This window comes from Rutilus rutilus (assembly GCF_951802725.1).
Source record: "Rutilus rutilus genome assembly, chromosome: 15".
In the NCBI taxonomy this organism is placed as follows: Eukaryota; Metazoa; Chordata; class Actinopteri; order Cypriniformes; family Leuciscidae; genus Rutilus; species Rutilus rutilus.
This window is the reverse complement of record NC_140220.1, coordinates 37,603,311-37,623,171: the sequence shown is the minus strand read 5'-3', so window position 1 is coordinate 37,623,171 and position 19,861 is coordinate 37,603,311. Positions and strand designations below refer to the sequence as shown.

Genomic DNA, 19,861 nt, shown 5'->3' with positions numbered 1-19,861 from the left:
TGAACACGCGACTTCAAGCTGGACTGCAGACTAATAGACAGATCTCTTCTTACTTTACGTTGGTAGCGTCTGGACTAATCAGAAATACACATTATTCATTATATTTAACAAATAATCCAGCAAACTCATTCTCCCAAAGTTCTGTGGTCCATCCCCCGAAAACTGCAACTATTATCCCGAATGAAGCTCACACACACTGGCAGAACCAGGCCTCTGGTTACAGGACTCATGAAGACTGATGAGGTTTACCACCAGAAGGAGTTTACAGAGAGTTGTGACTCTCACTTAACTCTTGTTGAGAAGGACAAATAACCCTATTCTATATGTAACCTCTTGAGAAATGTATAAACATGCATCTAATTTTCCCATCTCATGATTTTCCTTTTATGGGGTTTGGCCAATGTATTCATTCTCTCTTTTAAACTCTTTAATTCATGATTCTCACTTGCATACTATGGTTAACCAGAATCACATGTGTAGCATATTTGGTCTCTATGAACTCCAATCTTCATTCCACATTTGTTAATTTACATTACATTATGCTAACTTTAGTTCTACCAGCCGTTTCATTTATTATGAGTCAGTCTGATGCCTCTAATACTGGATTATATCTCACCTGGGGTCAGAGGTCACTGCTTCATCACTGGGGTCAGAGGTCACTGCTTCATCACTGAATACAGGAGGTTTATTAATGGATGCGTCACTCTTCATAGACACACAGCTGGGGTCAGAGGTCACTGCTTCATCACTGAATACAGGAGGTTTATTAATGGATGCGTCACTCTTCATAGACACACAGCTGGGGTCAGAGGTCACTGCTTCATCACTGAATACAGGAGGTTTATTAATGGATGCGTCACTCTTCATAGACACACAGCTGGGGTCTGCAGATGAAGATCTCTCTCTGCTCTCCATAATGAGAAACTGACTTCAGACCTGCATATGGAAAAACAGAGAACAAATACATAACTATATCTATATATATATATTATTTGTAGAGATGCACCGATTGCAATTTTCTTGGCCGATTCCAATTTCAGATTTTTTTGTAAGTATGACTTGCCGATACATCAAAATCTACTTTTCTTGAATGCTAAATTTTATTTTAATAAATAAAAAAACAAGTAATAAAATGGGAACAAATAAACAAATTGCAAACAACAGCATAAATAAATGCAACAGAATAAAGAGAGGTATGAAATAAACACGGCTTACATTTTTTCAGGTGGGTCTAACAGTAGGCTATTAATCATTTAAGAAATAATACAGAAATTAGAAATGCACCGATTGATCGGCTGGTGACCGGAATTGGCCGATTTTCACGTGATCGGCCATGACCGGCCGGTTAGTCTGACATATATGCCGATTTTATGCCGGTCAAATGCACCCGGCATGATTAACATCGCGCAACATCAGCATCACACATGCAAACGGAACGCAATAGGAAACCTCGTGAATTACGGCCGTTTCACACCGCAAGCAGGAGCAGCAGTGAAGGGTTTCGGCGCCGAGTCTTTTTTTGCTGACGCTCAATTAAAGTGAAAGCACACTTTTGATGGACAAAATAAGTATTATTTCACACAAAAAGTGGCCAAAATGCACATCATTTGCATGTCTAGTGTGTTTTAACAAGAACTGGAGTAGGCTATGCCAGAAAGTAATATTTATAGAAAATGTACCCATTTAAACTTGTTTTTATTATTCAGTTTGGGTAAAAGTACTATATGTTTTATCAAAAAAATAAAAATAAATAATGAGTAAACTAGTCAGAATGTACAGTATAAGCTTTCTTTTAGTTTAATTTTAATTAACTTAAAATTTTAATAAAAATTTCCCACACCAGGAGTAATTTATATAGTTCCATTTTATAGCAATTATCTGTTCAAAATTTTTTCTATGTTCTATGCAAAATGTTCTATTAAAGATAAGATAGAAAATAAATATTTGTGGAGCTGTAAAGTGGTTAGAAAAAATGAAATTCACTTCACTGTCGGAGAGAAGAGAGCGAGAGTGAGAGCGCACAGCTGACGTTATTACCTGTGTCGCTGACAACAAAACACACCGGCTCGGAATCAGAACCACGTGAGACTGACCGGTCACTGGTCTGGGCCGATAGGCCTATTTCACAAAATGGCGACCGAGACCGGAAGTAGGGTAGCGATACTTCCGGTTGCGCAGCCGCCCGCTACGATCGCCATTCATTCTCAAAATGGACTGTGAACAGCTTGTTTTCTCTATCATTAATATATCTTACAAAAGTAAGAATAGCAGATGTTGTCCGTTTTGTTGGTAGTTTTCAGGGAGCTGTGACAAGATCGAAATTGGACAAAGGTTACAAATTATTCTTGACGTTTGCTTACATAAAAAAAAAAAGTTCCATTCATTTTGGCATGGCACTTGATGACTAAGCTCACACTTACTATAGCTAAACAAAATAAATAAATAAATTGAAATTATGTCTGATTGTAGGCTATGTTTGAAATCTAGTGGCTTTTGTTAAAATTTCATGTTATTAAGTGTTAGTTTGTCCCGGAGATTGCAGCAATATTCCACTAGTGACTAGATTATGGCTCATTTTTCATGTTACCACCAAGAATGAAACTAAGAATTGTACATCTTTACAGTGAATTTGACCTAACGTTACTAGTAGGGTCTAATAATGAAATTAAGGCAAATAATTAAAAAATGGTTAGACTAAAAACATGAATGAAGTGAGTGATATTACATGTTTTAAAAAATCATGATTTTGATTTTTTGAAAATCACATTTTACTGTCAGGTCCCCTTATGAAAAGAAAATATATTTCCCTATATATGAATGATCAATACATTGAATGGTTTAACAGTATATTTGAAAATATACAGAATAATATATTGTGTTAATATTACAATATATTGAATAATACATAAAGAATTTTCATATATTTAAAAATGTGAGACATATATTTACTAATATATCATAATGTAATTTTATATTCAGTAATACGCTTCATAATATATACAGGGATTGAAGTTCTCAGTCACTACGAGAGTATACGACGGATTTCCATCAATATCAGGGTTCCCCCTGTCCTTCTATCTTAAATTCACTGTTCATAATTTTAATGCTGTAAATATGCTTGCATTTCTCAAATAGTGTAATAAATGTCTTAATTTTAGTTTGAATGGGAAAGACGAGGTGTAGGCTATTCACCCTACTTAGGGGGATGTGGTCAAAGCCTGGAGTGGAGCAAAAGCATGTTCCTCTCTCCACTCTAAGCGTTCTGTTATCACTCCGCTCCTGATCCACTCCGGGTTTTCCAGTCCCGCTCACGGAAAAACTGCTCCGTGTTCACTCATTTTTAAGAAAGTTACAGAAAACAACTTCTACAAACAATTTTTATTTGCCAACAGTTAATAATAATAAATAAAAGTGCATGACGTGCAAATCAGATAACAATCAAGTGCAATATAAACATGTTTTGTCAGGGCATCACTGCCGAACCGGCATCAACACTCCATTTTCAATATCTGCTTGCTCCTTCATACCACAGACACGTCTTTTTGCCATCTTTTTGCCGTCTGTGTCTGGCGTGATTTAACTTCTCCCCAGTTGTTCCATGAAAACCTGCAAAGCACGGCCTGCGGTGTAAGATATCTACGACCGGACTCTCGTAGACTCGTAAGTTACACGGACTTCATCCTCCGTGAAGTACTTAACACACAAAAAAGTGCCCCTCTTCTCTCGGTATAGCCCAAATCCAGCGCTTTTTCAACATTTCGTCACAAGGAAAGCTGTGCAATTATAAATAGGGTTGTTTCTTCTGTGAGTGCAAACATAAAAAGGTACGCAACAGGACTGGCCGCTTTTAGTCTCCGCATTTGTCCTCCGACTGCTACTGCTAGCGCTTTCACCGGAAAAGAGTTTACCCTACTTCCGGTCTCGGCGGCCATTTTTGTGAAATAGGCCTATCATGCGGGAAATCGGCAGATTCCGGTATTTCTTAAATTATTTATTCATTATACTTTTAAAAACATATATCATATAATTGCGATGAGTAAAATGATAATAAATAATTACCTCTAAACTTCAAACACAGTCTAAATGTTTTAGGCAAACAATGTGTCGAGGCGGGACGCTTTAGATTCTAGAGAGCATTTGATTGGACAGAAGCTGAAGTCTGCGCTGATGTCATATAAATCCCTGATCCATTTTAGCGGAAGTGAGAGGTATGAAATAAACACGGCTTAAATTTTTTCAGGTGGGTCTAATGGTGCGTTCAAGTCATCTCGTATAGATCGTATTTACGAGTTGAATGCACATGAACGCCACCACAATGTCGTAAATACCAGTGGGGAGCTCGGGATTTTCTTTAAGCCCCGATCTGTACGAGTTGGGGGCGTGTCAGTGAGAAACATGGCGGAATCAATGAATGCAACGTCTGTAGTTGAGCAAAGTGATAGTAAAATATATCACAATACTTACAGGTATTGCAGTGACATTGTAAGGCTTTTTCATTTATAACAAAGTAAGCTCTCTGCACAAAATATGATATAGCCTACTTGTAATATAACAATTATATGTATATACTAATTATATAATGATACAGTGAATTTACATTGGCCTCATAAGTTAATTAAAAACATAAAAAGAAAAGCACACCCGATGCGCATTCTTTGTTCTTCATTTTCTATAAGCAGAGTTAACAAAACTTGCTATATTTTCGTGTTATTCATTAAAAGAAGGTACACCACCATCTTGCTCCGACGAAACTGACTTGAAGGCACCTCACGTCGTCAACACGACTTCCCACCTCGTACGTACGAAATTCCCAGGAGGACTTGAACGCACCATAACAGTAGGTTATTCATCATCTAAGAAATAATACAGAAATTAAACTAATCAAATGTAAAATAACACCTGATATTCTTCATTGTTAAAATAAATGTATGTGCGCTCCACTTACGTTATATAGATCAGTGTTGCACGTGCTTTTGGTGTGAGCGCGAAACACGTGGGAATGAATATAATTATGCGCAATAAAATCACTATTAAACCGGAGCGAATGAGGCGAGTGAGTGAACGCCTTCTTTCATCAGTTTTTTTGCACTCTTCTCTTTAACTTCTGACAGTCTAAAGAACTCGAAGTATTTTTTCCCGGTGCGACCGATTAGTACAGTCCAAAACACGACCATTTTCAGCAGCAATAATCAAATCTGCGAGTCCGTTCAGTTCATGTTTACGTTCAGTCAACAGTGACTCCAAATGGCCGACTTCCGGATTGATGGCGTGTAGTGAAACCCTCTATATTTTCAGTAAAGAATCCGCAAATGAATCTCAACTAAAAGCAGAATCATAGATCTGATCTATAATCAGGGATGATTATAATCCCTGTCGCCAGTTGCAGAAACTGCTTAGACTAGTTTTACAGGTCAGTTTTTTCTTCAAGACTGGTCAAAACATTAAGTCAGTTTCATAAAAAGAAAGATTGGTCTCATTTGAGTCTGAAAAGTAAGACTGATTAGCTCTAAGTTACTGATAATTGGTCAATCTAGTTCTTAAACGCAGTCTTAATTTAGCGGCTCTGTTGAAACTGGCCTCTGAAGATGAACTTCTCACTACAGGCCTACATGCGTCACAACCATAGACAGTATATAAACGGTCACAACTCCCTAAAATGACCGTTAAAATATGACAGCAATCACAAAACATTCTACGATAATATGACATGATATCAGAATCAGATAAATGAACTTACCGTGGTGTGATATTTATGTCAGTTTTTAAGTCGTCGAAATGTGACTCTACATTTCTTCAGTATCGAGTCTTTACTTTCGGTTTGGACTCAAAGGCGTTTCCTCAGAATCGCGCATGCGCAGGAGACCTCAGGTGTCAACAACAGATAAACCCCGCCCATCTCTCTTCTTCTTCTCTTAGTTTTCTGGCGGGTTTCTGTCTATGTTAAATGTGTTTAGCGCCACCTACTATACTGGAGTGTGTCTCTAATACAGTGTTTAGTGATTTAACTCAAATAGCATCTGCTAAATGAATAAATATCTAAAAGCTTTCTGTGCTTTTCCTACATGTTAGGATTGTTGTCTTTGTTCACATGAGCGTTGGAGAAACCAATAACATGAACACAATATCATTTCTTTAGCGCAGATGAACATCAAACTGAACTTTAAAGGTGCCATGTGTAAAAAAAAATCAATTCATACTCCACATTCCATACCAGATGGGGGCAGTATACCTCCAGAAAGTGTGTCTACTCTATGAATATGACATCTTCAAGCTACTCCCCTTCACCTTTACCAGTGAATATGTTCATATTCGGTTTGTTCATTTTATCGTTAGTTTGAATTACATTAATTTGACAGACAGCATTCGCTGATGTTGACCAACGTAACCAGAGCTGCCAACTATCACGCATTCACAGTGAGACACACGCAATTGACACTTTTCACACGCTCTCACGACACACATCAATTTTCTCGCGCACAGAAAAATCCCGAAGCAAAGAGGACATGGAGACCGACAGACTAGACAGAGCAGGTTAGTTATGATATAAAAAAAAATGTCAGCTCTCTGATTCTGTCAATTTTATTACGCAATTCAAACAATAAATACCGTTTTGGCGCTTGTAAATGTTACGTGACAGATCCCTAGCGCACGTGAACCGATCATCTCTAGTAGCTAGTAAAAAACACGAACACTGTTGAAAGATACAGTAGGCTACAACTTACCGAAATGTATTCCTCATACATAATATCTACCAATCAGTGTTTTTTATCAGCGTGAAGAGGTCAATAACATAGCTGGAGAACAATTATGTCAGATTTACCTCAGGAAACATTTAATAAACATAATATAGGTTGTTATAATAAACAGAAATGTTGCAAGTTCGGAGTCGAACCTCATTTCTTTCATGGCCATTAGTTGTCTCCAGCGATGGAAAGCAGTGCCAATGTTTACTCTGGTTCTGTTCCTTTTTTTATCAGATTTTATTTGCGATTCCGAGCGCGTTTTATCCCTGCAGCGGGTGGGTGTGGTGGTGGTAAGGGTCTCTTGCCAAGGGCTTCAGCCATTCTTCCGCTCTCTTCCCTGAACTGAAATGTAGTAGTGGGCTGTATTTTCCACACGATTGACATCAGGTTCAAGTACGTCCACAAGCCGTGCGAGTTATTCGTGTATTGCAGTTGGGCTGGTGGTGGTTATGTTGCTCGCATACCGCCTCCCATGGCCGAAACTGGTATTACAACACCTGTCGGGCCGTGGCTAGTAATGCTATTGCTAATTCAGGTTGATATCTCTGCAGCACTATAACTTGTCATTTTTTTAATGACATCATCGCCCTTATTTCTTCTCATTCTTTTGATGCGTGTAGCTCATTTTTTGGATATTTTTACCTCAATTTTTACACATGGCACCTTTAAAGGTGCATTGCGCAACTTTTCATGTTAAAAATACCCGTTTTCTAACCCATACATGCTTAAACAATTGCCTGATGGGCTGACTGAGCCCTTCTCTGATCACTGCGATTGCCTCTATAATCCTGTACAGTAAAATAAATAAGAGGGATTCGGGTCGGAATCTGAGACTGGGCGTGACGTCATGCGCGTTCACGGCACGCTCATATGTCTGGCAGGTTTGTGTATGCGCCGACGCCGCCATTCTCCGTAGAAAATGGATTCTAAGAGACCGGCTTGTAGTTCATTTCAAACACCAACGCAAACTCCACGTAAGATAAAAAAAAAAAGAGAACTTTTGTCTAGTGCAACCAAAAGGTCCAAATTGGAGTCAGACAGGCGTCGGGGTAAGACGAGAGTAAACATAGGGAAGGCTTTCAACAAATGGAGAGATCTCCGGTCTGCTCTAGGGCTCAAACGGGATCCTCAGTTGGCTTTTTTCTTGATAAAAAGGTAAGATATATCCCATTCTCTAATGTCTGATACGGCCAATAATGACAATAAATGACGATCCATAAAATGTGTAATGCTTTAGCGTAAGCTAGATAAATGTACAATCGGAATAGGTTTTACTAACTTACCATTGTCAGTGATCAGGTTCAGAATGATTGTGATATAAAATGCTGATATATAAGTTAGATACTTAGACACAAATTTTGAGCAAATTACTGCTTAATTACGATGTATTGCTATTGGAATATGCTACTTAGCTGATCAATAAAACAGGCTAAACCCCCGCAAATCTTCGTCGGATTAGCCTGTTTGGCTTTTATGGTAACGTCATAGTGCCACTTGATTGTTTATTACCTTGAGACATTTGGGTGTACTTTGTTGACCGACTGTGTATGGTATGGTATCATGATTACAATTTTGAGCTTTTACTAAGTAATAACTTATATTGTTCATGAACGTGTTTCCATAATAATAGTCATAAGTGGATACAGTAAACACATAACACAGTTCAACATGGAGATAGATGGGAATAAAAAACGAAGTTTTCTACTACCCCCATTTTTTCCCTCACACATAAGTGTGTTATTTACTTAATTGCCTTTCCTTTCACATATTTTAAATTACTTGCAGATTTAAAACTTTATTATCTCTGAAGACATTATGATTGTAAACAAAAGATTTGTGCGGCTGATGCTCCTTGGGTTATGACCAGCTCGTGCTCGTGCAAGCGTGCGTGTGCGTGTGGTCCGTGAGCGTGCACACCTCTGGTTGCAGTTTCGCTTGCCGCCAGAGGGGGCGTAGTTCTGCGAAAACTCAGACTCTCGCGCAATGCACCTTTAAAGGCCGAGAACTAGTGATGGAGAAACTCTGATCTTTTCCAAACTCTGATCAACTGAAGCGATTGATTGCCAGAATGACTGACTCTTCTGAAGCGCTGGAAACACTGGCGAACTCCTGCTGGTCAAACCTGTGTCCCTGTATGACCAAACATCTTTTATAGATGTTTAACATTATATTACACATAATCTACCATTAAATATGACGTGTCTGCATCATTTGTGCTTTTGTAATGCTTGTTTGTGTGTTTTACGCAGGGCTTGGAGAATTAACTTTCACTGTTTTCCTCTGTGAACTCATGAACCATGTCTATATTTATTTACTTTTAAATTAGACATCATTTTAATAATCATTTTACATATTCATTTAATATATAATTTTCTTCAGAATTACTGAATTCAACAGCAAGTTCTTGACATATTTCACACATTTTGTAAGTATAAATTGAAAGAACAATAATTTACAGAAAATAATCACAAATATTTAACTTAAAAATAAAGGCCATCACTAACATATGTTACATTTATCAACCCATGAACCAGTTTCTATATGTTTTTTAAAGTTTTATAAATTTGTAAATATATTAATAATAATTGTAATGCCATATTTGTAATAAAAAGGTAAGAGTTTTATTGAATAGTCTCTTATTGACCTGATTAACCAAGCTGCACATAAAAACCCTATGATTTAATAAAATAACAGATATTATACAGACACTTCATATTTAATGGTATTAGATGATTAGTTAATTTCATTTATTAAATTAGATGTTCAACACAACATCTGTAATGTGTTTGTAAAGGTGTTGTTCTGTGTGTTCGGGTCAGTTTGTGCTGTATTTACACTGTTTGACCAGCAGGAGTCGCCAGTGTGTGTTTGAGTCTCGAGCGCTTCGAAACAGTGAATCATTTAGTGAATCGGTTGATTCACTTGATTCAAAGTGTGGAAAAGCTTAGGATGCGTCTCAATCCGCTCCAGAGCTTCCTAGCTGGTGAATCAGTGTGTGGTGAACATGGTAAGGACAGTAAAGCTCACATCGGGACACTGATGACTCTGTTTCCAGCGACGTCACAACGTCCTCAATGTACAACATCAGTCCTGGTGTTTATGAACAACAGCAGAGCTCATATCTCTCTCACATTACTTGTGCTGTCATATAAAGCACATTATGATCAATACTTTGCTTGTTAAATATACAGAACATTTCATTACATCTAACACTTCAGCCGTAAATACATTATAAATATTAATTAGATTATGTTCATTACCTGTCTAGTAATGTGTGTTTCTGCTGAATTCAAAAATTCAGTGTGCAATTTGAAAATGTGGTGGTTACTCTGTTGTTGCGGTGGTTCTTCTTTTCCCTTTTTTCCTTCTTCTTTCCTCATTCAGTTATATGTGGGAAAGGAATGTGTAAAAAGATAAAACGTCTCTTTAATGATTTAAAACACTGTAAAGTTACTATGCAGTATAATTGATTACGGTAGTTTTTATTTTATTTTTATATTCACATATACACAACATATAACTAACTACAATCTGTTACACACTTAAAAAAGAATGAAATCTAAAGGTTTGTATTCAAAAAATATTTCACACAGTGATTTTACTGATTATTAGATGTCACGTCAATTATGATAACACTCAGAAGTCCGTTTAAAAACTTTTATTAAAAAAAAATATATATATATATATATATATATATATATCCTATATTTTTTTATTATTTTTTTCAGTAAAGTAACGTGCCTAATACTTCTGCACACACTGTATGAGATGTGTTCGAGAACTTGAGGATTGATATTGACCCCCTTTGTTCAGCGACTCATTACTCCATTTCTGTTTGTCAAAAAAAGTGTGTGAAATGTGTTTTATCTTGTTGTCTCAGTTGTTGAAGCATTTTATGTTCAAACAAGTATTTACACATATTAAGATTTGCTGGAAATAAAAGCTGTTGAAAGTGAGAGGATGTTTCTTTTGTTTATGTATTTATAAATATATACAGTATAGTCAACATCTGAAGTGGATCAAAACCTTCCATCAAAGTTATACATTCATTTTGAACAATACCCATTCATGTCTTAGGACAACTTTGATGAACTTTTTTTGATCCACTTCAAATGTTGACTACTATACATACACACACTCACACACAGCAAGCAAATCTATATGTGACTATACTTGGAAACCATAAAAGAACATATTTTACCTTCAAGGACCTAAAAAGTGTTATTCTTAATTGTAGGCTACAATTATTAATCTGCACTTATCTACGTTTCTCTTACTACCGGTAATAGCCTACAGGTTTATGCAACAAAAAACAAACAAAAAAGACAGCCAGCATTACATTGCATTCACCCTCTATTTATTTGTGACCACATGAAGGGCTCAGACAGGACATTCAAACCCTCTCGCACACCGTTCCACAGCAACACACTTCACTAACTAAACACACATTTGGAAATGTATGAGATGAGTAATGGCATATAGCGATTAGTTTACTAGCGAACATTTAGCATTGTAATACAATAATAATAATTCACATGGAAGGGGGGATCTCCTCAACCACCACCGATGTGCAGCATCCACCTAATACATGCATGTTCTGTAAAGCTGCTCTGAAACTATATGTATTTTGAATAGCGCTGTACAAATAAATATGAATATTTGCATAGATATACAGACTGACCCAGCAATGCAAGTTATGCCCACTCATAACCTCCCCGGACAAACCATAAGTTGTTGTTTTGACGCTGTTTGACTTGCTTCATCTGCACCAAACACAAGATAGATGTCATCCACATTGTACGAACAAATGTTCCCAACCTTTCTGCTAAGAAATTAATTGTAAGCATCCAGACTGCGATATGCTTTTATCGCATCTCTCGTGATCAGACTATTCAGGCAAACGTTTAATGTTCTGTGTAAAAAGTTTACGCATCAAAGTCTTATTTAAAGTGTCCGGTAATTCATCATCGTTTATTTTCAGTTTTTCGAAATGCCTTTTCCTTAGACTTAAAAGGTACGCTCTTGTTTTGACAAGTTTTTTATTTTATTTTATTTTTTAACAATTTATTATTCATTGAGGTCCAGTTGAAATATAGATCTGACTTTTATTTTGAAGTGCCGCCTGGCGTGTGCGCGAACCCGGAAGTGCCCGTGTGTTCCTGATTACGGTGTCTTGGACTCTTCATTCGTCTTGGAAACAGAAATGCAGACAGACGTCTTGATCAGAAGATAGCTGATCGATTATTAATATTATTGTTACTGTGTAACCGACAGAAATCAGTCATGGCGAACGGTAAGTGAGCAGCTCTGACTCTCGCTCTAATGAGCTGTCATGTTTAAGAGACTAAATGATCATACCAACAACCTGTAACATCGAGCTGCTGGTACTTTATCATATGAGGTGTTGGGTTATTATTATTATATGAGGTGTTGGGTTATCATATGAGGTGTTGGGTTATTGTGTGGTTATTGGTGCTGGTGTGTGACTCGAGTCAGTGATGCTGTGTGTGTGTGTCTGTAGAGTCAGTGAGTGTGGTCTTCAAGATCTACTGCCTGTCTGTCATGACCCTGGTCGCCGCCACATACACCGTGGCCCTCAGATACACCCGGACCGTGTCCTCGGACCTGTACTTCTCCACCACCGCGGTCTGCGTCACTGAGGTCATCAAGCTGCTGCTGAGTCTGCTGATGCTGGTCAGGTGTGTGAGCCGGACACGTCTCCTCATGTCGTGTGTGTGGTCTGGCCTGATGTGCTGTGATGCTGTGTGTGAGCCGGACACGTCTCCTCATGTCGTGTGTGTGGTCTGGTCTGATGTGCTGTGATGTGTGTGTCGCAGGGAGACGGGGGACCTGGGCCGCTGCAGGACCGCTGTGGTCACACACATCTTCAGGAGCCCCAGAGAGCTGCTGAAGCTGAGCGTGCCGTCGGTGGTGTACGCCATCCAGAACAACATGGCCTTCGTGGCCTTGAGCAACCTGGACGCCGCGGTCTACCAGGTATGAACATCTGAGGAAACACAGATTCTTTCATCATGAACTCGCTGTCTTTACAAACCCTCTATTTGACTGGAACACAAAAATAGACTTATAGTAAGAATAAAAAAAACACACGTCAGTCTTCATAATTCTCCTTTCAGCTGACGTCATCAGCGCTCATATGGACTCCGTCCTCCATGTTTTAGTCGTTGAATATCATGTTTGACTCAGATTATGGGAGATCAAGAACACGGTTTCATGTTGAAAAACGGTTTAACCCCTCGAGGACGGGGACAGAGGTGTATGTCCGGTCTGACTGTGTGTGTGTGTGTGTGTGTGTGTGTGTGTGTGTGTGTCAGGTGACGTACCAGCTGAAGATCCCCTGTACGGCGCTGTGTATGGTGCTGATGCTGAACCGCTCTCTGAGCCGTCTGCAGTGGTTCTCCGTCTTCATGCTGTGTGGAGGAGTCACGCTCGTGCAGTGGACCCCACCGACCTCCACCAAAGTCCAGGTACACCCCCACTTCACCTGCCATCAGAACCATCAGAATCACCAGTTTCCTAGTTCTAGCTTCCCTCTCACGTCGTATAACTACTGGGAAACTCGGAGATAACTCTGAAACCGGATTCCTGAGTTGGACGGGCCGATTGCCGCTATGGTTCTGGTCTTGTTGTTAAAGTAGTGCATCACACTCACTCACCGGCCACTGCTCGACAACAGTCATGACGTCACAAAGCCTCGTTCACTGAAGTCACTAGTGGCCACATATGAGCTGATTCATGAGCCTGCAGGAACTCTGTAGGATCCGTGAGTGTTATAGATATAGTGTGTTATAGATATAGTGTGTTATAGATATAGAGTGTTATAGATATAGTGTGTTATAGATATAGAGTGTTATAGTTATAGATATAGAGTGTTATAGTTATAGAGTGTTATAGATATAGAGTGTTATAGATATAGAGTGTTATAGTTATAGATATAGAGTGTTATAGTTATAGATATAGAGTGTTATAGATATAGAGTGTTATAGTTATAGATATAGAGTGTTATAGTTATAGATATAGAGTGTTATAGATATAGAGTGTTATAGTTATAGATATAGAGTGTTATAGATATAGACTGTTATAGATATAGTGTCTGTGACTGTCATATTAGGCCACCTAATGTGCTGAAAGGGTTAGTTCACTTTAAAATGAAAATGCCCCCATGATTTACTCTCCCTCAAGCCATCCTAGGTGTCCATGACCTTCTTTCAGACGGACACAATCAGAGTTATATTAAAACATGTCCTGGCTCTTCCCAGCTTTATAATGGGAGTGAATGGAGCCTGACATTTTAAAGCCCAAAAAAATGCATCCATCCATGATACAAGTAATCCAGTAAGGTAAAGCTCAACTCGCATTTCTCTTTAAAAATGATCCTTTTAGACTTCTGATTCGTGACGTCCGTTATCAGAGGCCAGTGATTATAGAATATAAAGCTATAAATATATTGATATTTGGATTACTTGTATCACGGATGGCTTTTTGAGCTTCAGAATCTCAGGCTCCATTCACTCCCATCATAAAGCTGGGAAGAGCCAGGACATGTTTTAATATAACTCTGATTGTGTTCGTCTGAAAGAAGAGAGTCATGTAGTGGGATGGCTTGAGGGAGAGTAAATCATGGTTTAGGTGGACTGACCCTTCAGTGTGTGTGTGTGTGTGTGTGTGTGTGTGCTTCAGGTGGAGCAGAACCCGTTCCTGGGCTTCGGGGCGATTGCCGTGGCGGTCCTCTGCTCCGGGTTTGCAGGTATGATGCGTTCACTGTTATTGATGGCTTCTCGCAGTAGGGAACATCAGTGACTCTCTGTTTTGGATCAGGTGTGTACTTCGAGAAGGTCCTGAAGAGTTCGGACACCTCTCTGTGGGTGCGGAACATCCAGATGTACCTGTCAGGGATCGTGGTGACCCTCATCGGGGTCTACGGGTCAGACGGCGCACAGGTCCTGGAGAAAGGCTTCTTCTACGGATACACGCCTTGGGTCGGCTTCGTCATCTGTGAGTGACGTCGGCATGACCTTTATTTTGAGGCCTGCAGTCATGTTAGCTGCCAGCTCTTGAATGGCATTGATGAAGTGGTCCGACTGGTTTCTCCTGTGTGTTCTGCTGCAGTTCTGGCGAGCGTGGGAGGACTGTACACGTCTGTGGTGGTGAAGTACACCGATAACATCATGAAGGGCTTCTCTGCGGCCGCTGCCATCGTGCTGTCCACCGTGGCGTCCGTCCTCCTCTTCGGCCTGCAGATCAGTGAGTGCTTCAGTCTCGTCTTCTCATCAGTAGGCCTGACACACACACATGACCCGAGTGTTTACGAGGCTCGTCCGCCTGTGTGTCGGCCCGTCAGGTCCTGCTGAAGCTCCACGATAAAGAGATGATGATGCGTTTCATCTGTGTTTGATGATAGGAAATCTAGTCTCAAAACTGACCAGTGCATGGAATTATTTTTTTATGTATTAGTAAATGTTGAAATTAGGGCTGTCAAAGTTAGCACATGCAATTAATTCAAAGTCCGGTAACACTTTATAATAATTGCACGCTATTAATCATTAGTTAAGCATTACTAAACAGTTAATTCATCATTTATAAAAGCATTAATAGACATAAATAAGCAGTTTATAAATACAGTTATAAATGCTTTATTCTTGATTTATAAGCATATCTATAATTGTATTTTCATACTTTATTAATGATCAGTTTATCATTTCTAAATGAAGTATAGCATTATTTACACACCGGTTATTTAGGAGTTGTGGTTCAGTGGTTCATAAGATCACTTAGAAAGTGTAAGTAAATGTAGTAGATTCAGGGAGTTATAAAATACATATTATTATTCAGACATATAGTAATAGCTACTTAGTGTGTTAATAAATGCTTTATTAACATGTATTTCTACTGTAATTCAGGGTTAATTCAGGCAGTTATAAAGCATTTAGTAGCGGTCAGTTCACTATGTTTGTGAGCTCATCTAAAGTGAGGACTAGTTATGCCGTTATAAAGCGTTTATAAAGGAGATTTAAAGACTCAGTTTCTTCTAAACATCATTTATAAAGGAGATTTAAAGACTCAGTTTTCTTCTAAACAGAAAAAGGAAACACACACACACAGTGATTCAGAACATAGAAATATTAACAGTCTTTAAATCTCCTTTATAAACGCTTTATAACGGCTTAACTAGTCCTCACTTTAGATGAGCTCACAAACACAGTGAACTGACCACTACTAAACGCTTTATAACTGCCTGAATTAACCCTGAATTACAGTAGAAATACATGTTAATAAAGCATTTATTAACACACTAAGTAACTATTACTATATGTCTGAATAATAATATGTATTTAAACAGTTTATTAATCATTTACTTACACTTTCTAAGTGATCTTATGAACCACTGACAACTCCTAAATAACTGGTGTGTAAATAATGTAATACTTCATTTAGAAATGATAAATTGATCATTAATAAAGTATGAAAATACAATTATTAAACACATTAAAGATATGCTTATAAATAATGTATTTATAAACTGCTTTTTAATGTCTATTAATGCTTTATAAATGATGAATTAACTGATCACTAATGCTCAACTAATGATTAATAGCATGCTGTTATTATAAAGTGTGATCTGACTTTCTCCTTTCAGACGGACACAATCAGAGTTATATTAAAACATGTCCTGGCTCTTCCCAGCTTTATAATGGGAGTGAATGGAGCCTGAGATTTTGAAGCCCAAAAAAGTGCATCCATCCATGATACAAGTAATCCATACGCCTCCAGGGGTTAATAAAGGCCTTCTGATAAAAAATATCCATATTTATAACTTTATAAACTAGAATCACTGGCCTTACTTATAGTAACAGCCGTACACGAGTCCAGACGTAGGATGTAGGAATAACGTCAGCTTAGGAGAGATGAACGACCTCTGACCCAATGCATTTTAGAGTGTTTTGTTTTGCTCTATCTATCATACATCATGCGTCGGGTCAGAGGTCACTCTTCCGCCGGAACTAGACTCATGTAAGGCCCTTAACGCATTAAAATAATTCAGCACAAATAAATGACTGAAGCTTATATAATAGCGTCATTAACGTGATTTTGACACAGTTAGATGATCTCAGCCCTAGTTGAAGTGAACAGGAACTAAGATTAATGAATGCTGTAGTGTTTGTAACGAACAGGCCTCTATAGTGAAGTGTGGTGTTCGTTCTGTGCTCACTCACTCTCTGCTCTTCGCAGCGACGACGTTCGTCCTCGGAGCACTGCTGGTGTGTGTGTCCATCTACATGTACGGACTGCCCAAACAAGACACCAGCAAACTGAAGCCCAGCACAGAGCGAGAGGACACGCAGAAGCTCATCTCCGTCTGACACTGATCCACACACGACTCTCGCTGCTCAGCGCTGCACAGAGACTGACCCGAGCAACACTACAGCAGGAGGAGGAGGATGATGATGATGATGATGAAGGAGGGTGGAGGGGGGGTTTATGGGGAAGAATGTGGGGTTTTCTCTATCTATATAAAATCATTTATACTGTAGGACTTGATGCAGATGGCGAGACACTGGCGAGGAACGAACACTGATGCCAAACCCGCACACTGAACGTCGGACAGGTTTATTGTTCAGGATATTTGTTTAGATTTCCAGTGTCATTTGCTGAAGGGTTCTTAAATATTTACGTAAGCCGAGCGTGAAAAGGATCCCGACAGGTCTGGATCGCCGGCTCGTTTTAATCACAGAGCAAACGATGAAAGATACGCCTCGTAATCCAGGACAATCGCTGTGTGTGTTCACGAGGCGGCTCTGATGGACTGATGTGTTTCTGCAGACGTGATATTAAACGTGTCTGAAGTCGAGCTCTCATATAGTGGGTGTTCACGGCATCAAGCCCGAATCCACAACCCCATTCAGACTCTGAACAAAGCACTTCATGTGGAAACTTTGCAATCCGATCCACATATTCGTTTCATGTGCACTGCATTTATTTCGAACAAAACTGCATTTCGAAACGGAGAAAGTAACAATTGGCGTTTTTGCCTTGATGATGCATTCTGGGGGTCTTAAAAAGTCTTGATTCACCCTTACACAAATGAAGCTCTTAAAAATGTCTTAAAGTCTTAAATGCATGGAGTTTTGATATTAAATGAAGCATTGCGAAGAAAAAGAGACTCTTTCTGAGTATTTCTGTCCTGTTTTCCAATTCAAACATCTAAACATCTCTGATACTTTTACTTGAGATGCAAATGTAAAATTAAGTCTTGAAAAATTAAAATGAGTTTATACTTAAATCAAGAACAAATATCTGTCAATGACTTATGAAGACTTCCCATTGAAGTAAGATGATTTTTCTAAGTGCATTGGCAGATATTTGTTCTTGTTTTAATCGTAAACTCACTTCATTTTTACCTATTTCACAGAAAACAAGATTTCATATTTTATGGCATTTTGTATCTGTAAAAAATGCATCTTGATTTAAGAATAGAGTTGTGCTGGAAAACAAGACAGAAATAGTAGGGTAGAGCGTCACTTCTGTGCAGTGTGATCAGAAGGTACAGTAAAATATATGTATATGATCTAGTGATTAAAAAGTGATTAAAGCTACTTCTTTTTGTAAAAATGAATTAAAAGTAATGGATATCAGTTGTATTGTCAAACTCTGAAGTGTTGCTAATACAACTCATTGTGTTTCTTATTTGTTCCCATCAATTTATTCCTTAAATATTCAGTACTTGATCTTAAATTTACCTTCATAAAACCTCCATCGAGTTTTTCAAATGTCTGAAAAGCTTGTTTGGAAAATCTTTCATCTCCTCCAGTGAACACCACAGCACTGCACAAGCTTTACTTCTGACTGATTAAGGCTTCCCATGGTTAAAATATTCCTGTTAAACACATGATTTATTGTTTAGATGAAGGGCTCAGTGTGATTGATCACCTGATTATTAGGTTGCATGTAAATGTGTGTCTTTATTTTGTCCGTGGTTTGGAGGTGAAGCAAGGTCACGTGACTCACGTCCCTGCGGTGCTGATCAGGGCTTCATACTTTTCAGTCCATATTTTACATACATGATCCATACAGCATTATATCTGGTATATAGTACAGTCATCTGTAAATACTTATATTTCTGTTTCATTGGTTTTCTTGAAGTGATAACACACGCGCTTACATGAGGAGAAACTTTAACCTGCATGTACACTCACCTAAAGGATTATTAGGAACACCTGTTCAATTTCTCATTAATGCAATTATCTAATCAACCAATCACATGGCAGTTGCTTCAATGCATTTAGGGGTGTGGTCCTGGTCAAGACAATCTCCTGAACTCCAAACTGAATGTCAGAATGGGAAAGAAAGGTGATTTAAGCAATTTTGAGCGTGGCATGGTTGTTGGTGCCAGACGGGCCGGTCTGAGTATTTCACAATCTGCTCAGTTACTGGGATTTTCACGCACAACCATTTCAAGGGTTTACAAAGAATGGTGTGAAAAGGGAAAAACATCCAGTATGCGGCAGTCCTGTGGGCGAAAATGCCTTGTTGATGCTAGAGGTCAGAGGAGAATGGGCCGACTGATTCAAGCTGATAGAAGAGCAACTTTGACTGAAATAACCACTCGTTACAACCGAGGTATGCAGCAAAGCATTTGTGAAGCCACAACACGCACAACCTTGAGGCGGATGGGCTACAACAGCAGAAGACCCCACCGGGTACCACTCATCTCCACTACAAATAGGAAAAAGAGGCTACAATTTGCACAAGCTCACCAAAATTGGACAGTTGAAGACTGGAAAAATGTTGCCTGGTCTGATGAGACTCAATTTCTGTTGAGACATTCAGATGGTAGAGTCACAATTTGGCGTAAACAGAATGAGAACATGGATCCATCATGCCTTGTTACCACTGTGCAGGCTGGTGGTGGTGGTGTAATGGTGTGGGGGATGTTTTCTTGGCACACTTTAGGCCCCTTAGTGCCAATTGGGCATCGTTTAAATGCCACGGCCTACCTGAGCATTGTTTCTGACCATGTCCATCCCTTTATGACCACCATGTACCCATCCTCTGATGGCTACTTCCAGCAGGATAATGCACCATGTCACAAAGCTCGA

At 38.9% G+C, this 19,861-nt stretch overlaps 3 protein-coding genes across 5 annotated transcripts in view; 2 read left to right on the top strand and 1 right to left on the bottom strand.

Annotated features, from left to right (window-relative positions):
* Nucleotides 1-5,840, bottom strand: part of LOC311304832 (uncharacterized protein) — a 42,497-nt gene extending 36,657 nt beyond the window's left edge. For 2 of the 3 annotated variants that reach the window (XM_084432141.1, XM_084432143.1), the window contains exons 1-2: nucleotides 5,738-5,840; nucleotides 617-936 (exon numbers count right to left, since the gene is read on the bottom strand). In XM_084432141.1, the coding sequence (XP_084288267.1) occupies nucleotides 617-915 (299 nt within the window). In that variant the 5' untranslated portion in view covers nucleotides 916-936; nucleotides 5,738-5,840. Of the gene's footprint in view, nucleotides 1-616; nucleotides 937-4,733; nucleotides 4,854-5,737 lie in introns of all 3 variants that reach the window. The other variant, XM_084432142.1, reaches the window with a different exon arrangement.
* Nucleotides 5,841-7,408: 1,568 nt separating this feature from the next.
* Nucleotides 7,409-19,861, top strand: part of LOC311304860 (dynein axonemal intermediate chain 1-like) — a 674,193-nt gene continuing 661,740 nt past the window's right edge. The window contains exon 1 of the mRNA XM_084432206.1: nucleotides 7,409-7,898. The gene's annotated coding sequence lies outside the window, so the exon portion shown is untranslated. The remainder of the gene's footprint in view (nucleotides 7,899-19,861) is intronic.
* Nucleotides 11,630-18,688, top strand: slc35a1 (solute carrier family 35 member A1). Its single transcript, XM_084432197.1, has 8 exons — nucleotides 11,630-12,036; nucleotides 12,265-12,442; nucleotides 12,581-12,740; nucleotides 13,079-13,231; nucleotides 14,445-14,511; nucleotides 14,583-14,759; nucleotides 14,874-15,008; nucleotides 16,995-18,688. The coding sequence occupies exons 1-8, from the start codon at nucleotides 12,027-12,029 to the stop codon at nucleotides 17,123-17,125; spliced, it is 1,011 nt and encodes a 336-aa protein (XP_084288323.1). The 5' UTR covers nucleotides 11,630-12,026; the 3' UTR covers nucleotides 17,126-18,688.

Coding starts and splice junctions, on each gene's coding strand:
- slc35a1 (XM_084432197.1), top strand. Junction 14,512..14,582: donor CCTCTGCTCCGGGTTTGCAG/GTATGATGCGTT, acceptor GTTTTGGATCAG/GTGTGTACTTCGAGAAGGTC. Junction 15,009..16,994: donor CCTCTTCGGCCTGCAGATCA/GTGAGTGCTTCA, acceptor TGCTCTTCGCAG/CGACGACGTTCGTCCTCGGA.